Source organism: Papaver somniferum, chromosome 7, assembly GCF_003573695.1.
Source record: "Papaver somniferum cultivar HN1 chromosome 7, ASM357369v1, whole genome shotgun sequence".
Taxonomy (NCBI): Eukaryota; Viridiplantae; Streptophyta; class Magnoliopsida; order Ranunculales; family Papaveraceae; genus Papaver; species Papaver somniferum.
The window spans coordinates 128,794,798-128,803,330 of record NC_039364.1 but is presented as its reverse complement, the minus strand read 5'-3'; the positions used below and the strand labels follow the sequence as shown (position 1 = coordinate 128,803,330).

General features: G+C 36.0%; 1 protein-coding gene across 1 annotated transcript; it reads right to left on the bottom strand.

The window, feature by feature from the left end:
• Positions 1-1,029: 1,029 nt before the first annotated feature.
• LOC113298387 lies at positions 1,030-7,642 on the bottom strand. Its single transcript, XM_026547119.1, has 9 exons — positions 7,491-7,642; positions 6,470-6,643; positions 4,274-4,676; positions 3,794-4,077; positions 3,539-3,607; positions 3,390-3,446; positions 2,698-2,750; positions 2,527-2,602; positions 1,030-2,327 (listed from the first exon to the last, which is right to left on the bottom strand). The coding sequence occupies exons 1-9, from the start codon at positions 7,529-7,531 to the stop codon at positions 1,361-1,363; spliced, it is 2,124 nt and encodes a 707-aa protein (XP_026402904.1). The 5' UTR covers positions 7,532-7,642; the 3' UTR covers positions 1,030-1,360.
• Positions 7,643-8,533: the final 891 nt, after the last annotated feature.

Below are 8,533 nucleotides of genomic sequence, written 5' to 3'. Positions count from 1 at the left end.
AATAGGTGGATTCAACGACGATTTTCCTAGGTTTTTCTTTGTCTTCATGGTCTTATACAATGAATTTAATCGACGACGATTTTTTTTTGAATCGACGATTAATCGTCTCAAACGAAGAAGAGAAGAAGAAAAAGAAAAGAAAGATAGGAGAAGACGAGAAGGAAAAGGGAACCAGTGATTTCCGTTCTTCTTTTTTTATGATTTTCGGTTTTTTAAATTTTAATGATTTCAATTTTTTTTTTATTAGATTAATTAGTTGATTGAAGGGTAGAAGGGTAATAAGTTAAAATGATTAAGGGTATTTTTGAACTTTTACATAAATTAGATCCCTCCCTATCCACGCTTTGGTTTTGGTTATCATTTTAAGCCCCCAAAAACTAAGCCCCCTACAACCCCAATAACAGGATTCCTATGTTGCACGGACACGCCAAGAAAGATGATGTAACCGTGGCGGACACACGGACGGACACGACACGCGATGAACACGCCACATCACCACATGTTGTGGAAAAATTGACATTGGACACTTTGCAGACACTAACTGGACACTCTCGGACACGCCATAAAAGATTCACTTTGGTTTGGAAAATCAAAATAAACTAAATGTGATGTTGATTTATTCTCCTTTTAGTCAAAACCAAACATTATTCATGAAAAACTTTGTTATTATTACACTATTATTAATTTTATTTAATTAGTAATCAAGTATTATAAAAATAAGAATAATTATTTTGTCGAGTAGATTGTTATAAAATTTCACTTTAGTGGTGTGAATAATACATAAACATGTCCCTGTATCCCGTTTTTTTAAGATTTAACATATCCACATACATGTCCCTGTATCCCGTTTTTTTAAGATTTGACGTGTCCACATAACCGTGTCATGTCATAACTGTGCCCTGTGTCAGTGCAACATAGTAGGATTCTTATAGCAAAACTGTAAAAGTGTGAGTTGATCCCCTCCTTAAAAAAATCAACCGAACATATAGTGGGAGGACAATGAGAAATAATGGTAAGATCACAGACCGCTAGTTAAAACTCTTGGGAGCAGCATTACCAGCAAGTCACAGAAAGAAAGTTACGGGAAGACCAATACAGAATAATCATTTTCTCTAGCGTACAAGAAATGCAATTTATCAACAACTACCTGCCTGCACCTGAAACCTAAATTTATCCTACACAAGTATTCTTTTCCGAGTACTCTTGCAGTCTTACATCCCCTCTATAAAAAGAACAGGGAAAAAAGAGAAAGGATATGAACAGAAATGTACACACTATAGCTAGCTCATATACAACAATATTGAGTAAAATACAACAAAAACATCAATGGGAACCTTTGTATTCAGGATATTACAGTAACCTAGGTTGATGATGAAGCCTCGGCAGCAATGTTGGAAGTAAATCTGTTGGTATCTCTTCTCTTGAGCTTATCTGACTTTTGACTATGTTGTTGCTTAGATGGGTTAACCAAAAGCATGCGAGACATAACGTAAGCCAAGAGTTCCTCCCGATGTGAAAATGTGAAATCCAAATGAGCATATTCAAACTCGTTATATGAAGCTTCAACGGCAGAATCCTTCATCAACTTATAGTGCCTTTTGACCATGGTTGGCCGGATAACCCTATCTTTCTTACCGGCAACCAAATCAACTGGCACGTCGATAAGCTCATAATATTCACCTAGATCCAACGGCTCAGGTGCTCCATATTCATCCATATTGGCTGAGACACTCCCATAATCAAACATTATGAACCTTCCTGCACGTTTCATCTGCGCCAAGTGAAGAGCAACATAAAATGAAACTCCTGGCATATCATTCATATTGTAATGGGGCAAACTCATCACCCCTACCCAGTTTGAACTGTCACCGCCAACAACATAACTCATGAGTGTCTGAACCAGGCCTCCAAGAGCAGGGTAGTTTTGAAAATCTCTAGCCAACTTGTTCAAAAGCATACGGAAAAACTTTGTTGGTATATATAATCCAGGCATAATAGGAGCTAAAAGGGGAGCCATCATGAGAAACAAGTATTCTGCTATTGCAAACACTGGATTGGAGTCTTCATGGAACCCTGCAGGAGATAGGAGGATCAACCTTGAGAGTCTATGTGGTTTCTCTTCAATTCGGCGTGTTATGACATACATCAGTATCGCTGCACCTCCCAGACTGTGGCAAATTGCACAAAGACTATAAGGCTGATCATCACTTGTTTCTTCTTCAATAGCAGGACTTGCTCTTAGTTCATGGGTTTTAACTTGATTAATCTTTTCTATCATTGCAGGTACATCTTGGGTTCCATGCTCGTTTACGGAGTATCTCCAGTACCTGCATTGGAAAAAAATTATGTCAGACATGTTTTTCTTTTTTTAAGGAAACCTTTACACCAGACTTAGTTTAGCCTAAACAATCTGTTGCAGGCAGAAAAACGAAATTCAACAAAAAATAATCAATGACTAGCCACGTATAGTGTTTCAACTTTGGAAGTAACTTAACTGTCACGCCTAAAAGAATTAATAGAACTTACTGTCTTGAAGAAAGGCCCTTATCAACATGTTCTCTAGAAACCAAACCACGAAAATTGCCGAGGAAAACATCATAACCTACAAAGGTTGGAGGATGTGAATAGTGTGTCTTCAGCTTCATGCAGAACTAGCAAGCTCATAAACTACATAAACAATCTGCAAAATATAAGTACCTTGATCAAAGGCTGCAAACGCTGGAGAGCCAACTACACCATTGGACACCCACCTGAAATCAAATTAACAAACCATAAGACACCCATGATATGAAAAAGAAAGTAGTATTGCTCATATTTACACAAATATAATACTAACAGCACTGCACTAACCGACTAGCATTACATATCGAACAATCTGGTTAGTGAAACTTTACAACCAAAAAGGTAAATTAGTCATACCTCATTTTTCTATGTTGTACTCAGGCCCTGTGCCTACTGCGAGCCATAAATTTTATTATCTATGTCAGGCATCCCAAAAGAAACCCTAGAGGCCAAGACTACATGAGTCTAGATTTTCCAATTGATTGGTTCAATAATATTACTTATTAGAAAGAAACATCACTATATGTTTGTCTAGAAAGAAAAAGGCAAGTCCCAGTTCCCCCCAGAAATTGTATCCATAAATATAATGAGAGTAAATTTCAAATGCAGTGTAGATCCTGTAAACCTAAATTTGTGGTAGAACCATAGAAGTGCCACATAAATCGGGTAGCTAAATTTGCATAGTAACTTATGCTTCCTAGTCTATCAAATGGACGACTGGAGTGCTGATTTTTTTAAGCACCAGACAAGGCCCTATATGGATGGAGTTTCACTATGATTCAGAACTTAGACAAAATCATAATTTAATAAAAGAAATGGTGCCTCACCCCATGGAAGAGTCCAGTATTCCATGCTGTAGATATACAGCCTTTCTTGAGTCACGCCTACACCAGGACATAAAGACAAACGTGATCAAAACACATCAGAATCAAATGATCAAAATAATGAGAAAACATGCAATTTTACTGATGCATACCTTGGAATTCTTTCCAAAAGAAGAACGTATCCATCAGAAGTGACCACACGGATAGCTTCGTACGGGTACCTGAAATAAGTTTAGTTGGAAATTAGGGTCAACACTTTACAAATATAATGTCTTGGATTTTATAATCATATGAAGTTTAGAAGTGGAACCATGCCCTTTATCTTTATGTGATTATGAAATATGAAACTTGATAATACTCGAACACAAGATTAAGTTTTAACCAAGCATACAGTCAGTTACACTTACCCAAGCTCTGTAATGACATCCTCGCATGTCCGCGCATCAGTATTTAGAGACTGATGAAAAGTGGCTTGCCTTTCAGTTGGAGACGGGTCATTTTCTCCAAGAGTAGCAGTGGGAATCGACGTATCCAAATTACCATCAGGGTTTTCTCTGGTCCCACTTTCATGAAAAGAAAACCATCCATAAAAAACACGGACGGCTTCTGAAGGGGAAAGGAGACAATGTGCTGCCTTGTGTACAAAGTCGAATATTGTTTCAATAAATATCTCAATGGCCAGCTGAAGGTCCTGGTTAAATATAAAAAGGAAGGAACATAAAAGTATGAGAAAAGCCAAATTCAAACCTTCTTTTATCAATTGATAACTCAAATACATAAGAAGGCGTGCCAATCATTTCTAATTGACTGCAATATAAAAAAAACTAAGGATATCAAATCAGCAAAGAATACAGGAAAGATAAGAATATTTCAAATTGTGGATGAACCTCAATAACTCCACGCCTTCTATCAGTCCTGCAGTGAACGACGTGGTCCTTGAAGAGGCTTGGCTTTCTGCCAGAATTTAAGCGCGGAGACGGGTGATGACTTCCCAGGGTTGCAGGGTTTGATGACCCCCTTAACCCAGCTAAACGATAAAGATAAAATGGAATCCCCAGAAGAAATGTTACAGGCCACAGAATCCAAGAAAACAACCATTTAAACCAGCGTGTACGATGTTTATCATACTTGTAACTGCTAGCACGAGATAGACGTGAAGAATGAGATAAGGGTGTAGAAGGATACATGTTTTCATCATAATCCTCTTCTCCAGATGTGTAATCTGTGCTTGATGATGTATCAGAATCCACAGATAGTTCATGAATGAACTGATTAAAAGAGGATACACCGCTGTCACAAGCAAGAAAGTTCGGTGTGAGAAAACGGTATATGCAGTGGGCAATTGAATTGATACAAACAGGATCTAATAGGCACAAGCAACAAGGTGTTACTTAATCCACCCATAATTTGACAAGGGACTTGTGCAATTGTGCACGAACATATCTATCCACCAAAACAATAAACTCTCTGAGCGAACAAATTCTTAATAACAAGGGATACCTTTACATGTCATTCAGGCCCTTTGGTTTTCTGTAAATATTCGCGTTCGCGAATTTTCTCAGCCAAAGCCAATTTCACAGGTATGGCAAGAGGTGATGCAAAAAAATGCTGTGAAAATTCCCCTTCTTAGTTCTTACAGTGACAGCAAATTTTTGCATCACTTCTCTCTCTCTATCTACTTTTTCTGACTCTCTATTCTCTCACGGTTGTCTCTCACTCCTATGATGATCTCTATACTGTTTCTCTCTCTATCTTCTTTTTCTCTTTCTCAACAAATGCTTAAACATCAACAAGGATAAAAAAACAAACGATTATCAATTCGATTGAGAAACGATCAATATAAAAAATAAAGGATGAAGATTTTACCAAAACACATAACCAATTCAGAAAAAAAAAAAAAGAATGGAATCTTAAATAAGTATTACAACATTTTCTTCTTCTACAGATCTTAGGTTTTCTCAAGGTTCCTCGTCAAATCTAAGAAGGTTTATAGGAAACTCAATTTGATTTCCTTTTGTATTAAGTCTAACTGGGAAAAATGGTTAATCTAACCACCACTTTATTCAACAGTAGATTATTTTTGGGAAGGTCACTTGGCTTAAATAACAAGATGTAGCCTGCACAATAAAAAGCATCACAATTATCTTGCTTTTTCCAAAAATAAATACAAGCAGCATGGATATCTGAGAACCTATGTAGCTGTGAATTGGTGCAGCTGTAAATATTTTCAGAATGCGATATTTTCCCGCATACCAAGCAGGGCCTAAAAGATAAAAGTTCTGAAAGAAAGATCAAAAGCAATCCTCTTCTATAGCCTATAGGCACAATATCGGAATCAATTCATCTTTTTGGCACTCTAACTTCAAAGTTATTCTAAAATTCGTAGTACAAGAAATACTGCAAGAAGCTTGTAATCGTAGAACATATTTCAAACTACAGAATCAAGAAAGAATTCTACTTGCTCACTTCTTATTTGATACAAAAATAAGGTCTTAATAAAAGTGCGAACAGGGTACTCTTTAAAAGGCTTCATTTCTTTTAGTAACAATTTGGAAACTACAACTTGCACTAAGGCCTAGTGCCACTGTTATTAGATCAAATGAAAAATCATAGTTTTAAGTGATAGCAATTTGGTGATGCAGAAATGCTTAACCAATAAAATCCATGGGGAGGAATGAAGAATATTGGGGTTTGAAGAGAAATAAGATATATCAAGTACTATAACTAGCAAAGAAAACGTCAGATTGACATGGTGTAAGCATAACTGGAAATCAACGAACTTATTAAACACGAAATGTTAACCTCACATGCTGTTGACAAAGATATACTGTAAAACATTAACTGTTAAAAGGACACCTAACAAGCTAGTTGAGTAATGGTAGCTATATTCAACATCTTTGCCTCTTCGTGTGTTATTTGATAATAGAGGGAAGGCCAAGTTCCTAACACCTCAAAAAGCACGGAAGAATAACAAAATTCTAAGGTAGGAACAACATGTAGTGCTAACAAGTGAAGTAAGAATCTGATACATTATGAGGTTTTTAAAGATACACATGCCAAAAGGCTCCACTCCAGAAACTTACTTTTCCATCCACCGTGGAAACCGAGGTCCACGAAAACTTGGCCTGAGCTCCCATCCATGCATACCTTCAAGAATAGTAGCCTTCCCTGGCAAGATTGCCAACAGAAGCGCTGAAATCCCATTTATCAATCTGGCAATGTTGTTCAAGGATTCATAAGTAAATGTCTTCACTGACCTGTACCAAAACCAAAAAAAAAAAAAACTCAGGAAAGAGCTAAGAAAGAAAATCTCAACAACCAAGTTAGCAATTAAGTACCAGCTACAAATATGTATTTGCCCAGGCAAGCAAAAATTAGCAAGAAGAAAAACAAACGACACGTATCGCAAAGTCAATATTTCTATGTACTTCCACATTTTTTAAAGTCATCAGTTCTATCATATAGACTAAATATTCAATATGGTTACACAAATTAAAATTTGGCTGTGAACATTTAGTACATCCTGATGATCTTCACTGCAGACTTGTAACAACGCTAATCGTTTTATGTTATATCAGTATAGATATTAGCTAAGACTCTAACCATTGTTCTCGACCCAATTTAATCCTATTCATTAGTTTGACTAAGCTGCTTGTAAACTGTTCAGAAACATAACTAATTGAATCTCCAAACAACTCAAATAAGGTGTTTGTAAGCATGATAAGATTTAGGATTCTTACAAAATAATTTAATAACACAAATGTTTGCAATGTTTCTAGAAAAGCAAAATAGATTTATCATTCAAAATCTCCATTGTATATTAAGTTAACTAAATGAATACAAGAATAGATTACTGAAACCACATAGAGGTTCATGCATTAATACAAGAGGGCGAAATTTCAATCAAAAATTCAGGCATACAATAAGCAATCAATCAAATCTAAACCACCGTCAAACCAGACAAACATTTGATCGTTTAAACAATCTAAAAACTCATATCTTAATAATATCATAACTTGAAATTCGATAAAGGAAACCCCTCAAATAAACCCTAAATTAAAAGAATTTTCATCCTTAAGAATCAATATGAAATTGATTACTCACTCTTTGGTGACAGCAAGAACATTATCCACCAATCTCTGCATCCTTATTGTTTTAGTTACTAGAAAAATTTTGTTTAGATTTTTTTGTAAGATTTTAACGAGAAATTTTTGTAGATTAATATCAAACAGTCTGAAAAAAGAGAATAAGTTTCCCGAAAATAAAGGGGTACAGCGGCGATGCGTACCGTAAGGAGGAAACGAACGGGAAATTATTTTGGTATGCACTCTTCTGCATCAGATCTGATGCTTCTGTGAGTACTGGATGCACAGATTCCTGACCCTACATAGGAGTTTAGGCCATTCTGACACGTGGCGGACGCGAAAAAGAGATATGTGGTGTTTTGATGGAGGGACGTGTACGCTATCGGAACTTGATTGTGAAAGGTCGGTAGACAATTGACGACAAGTGCCACGTTAGAAGAGTGAAATGGATAAGAAGATTTATTATTCACCAAACAAGCATATTTTGTGCACAGAAAGATTTTATTTTTTTCTTTTGTTGTTTCTTTCTAAACCACGAAGTTTGTTGAAGCAACAGGAGCTTTCATTTTCATAATTACACCATTTTGGATTACAGTCTTGATTCTAAATTTCTAATCATGGCTAATTTGTAGCCTAGAAGAATTAACCCAAGGCTACCATTTTCTTCTCCTAACGGAGAGAAGGAGATATGTGTTTAGTTTTGACGTAAGGACTAATTTAGCCTCAATATAACCCTAATCATACAAGCCATTTACATTTTAGGTTAAAAACCAGAAATCCTAACCTTGTAAAAAAAACGTTATATATTCACCTAAAACCTGGCCACCTACCCAATAAAAGTAAGGTAATATCAACATGCTCTATTAATAAGATTTGCTTATCGGGTTACACATTTAAAACCCATTTTTGGAAATCAAAATTGTTCATTTCTACTCAAAATCGATTTCTGTAGATCCGTGGTATCCATCGATTTTGCGTTATGTTCTTCGTTCCATGAAGAACATGCATCAGAATCGGTTTATAAGATGATTATCGTCAACTAATTACTAATTTTTTTTTTTG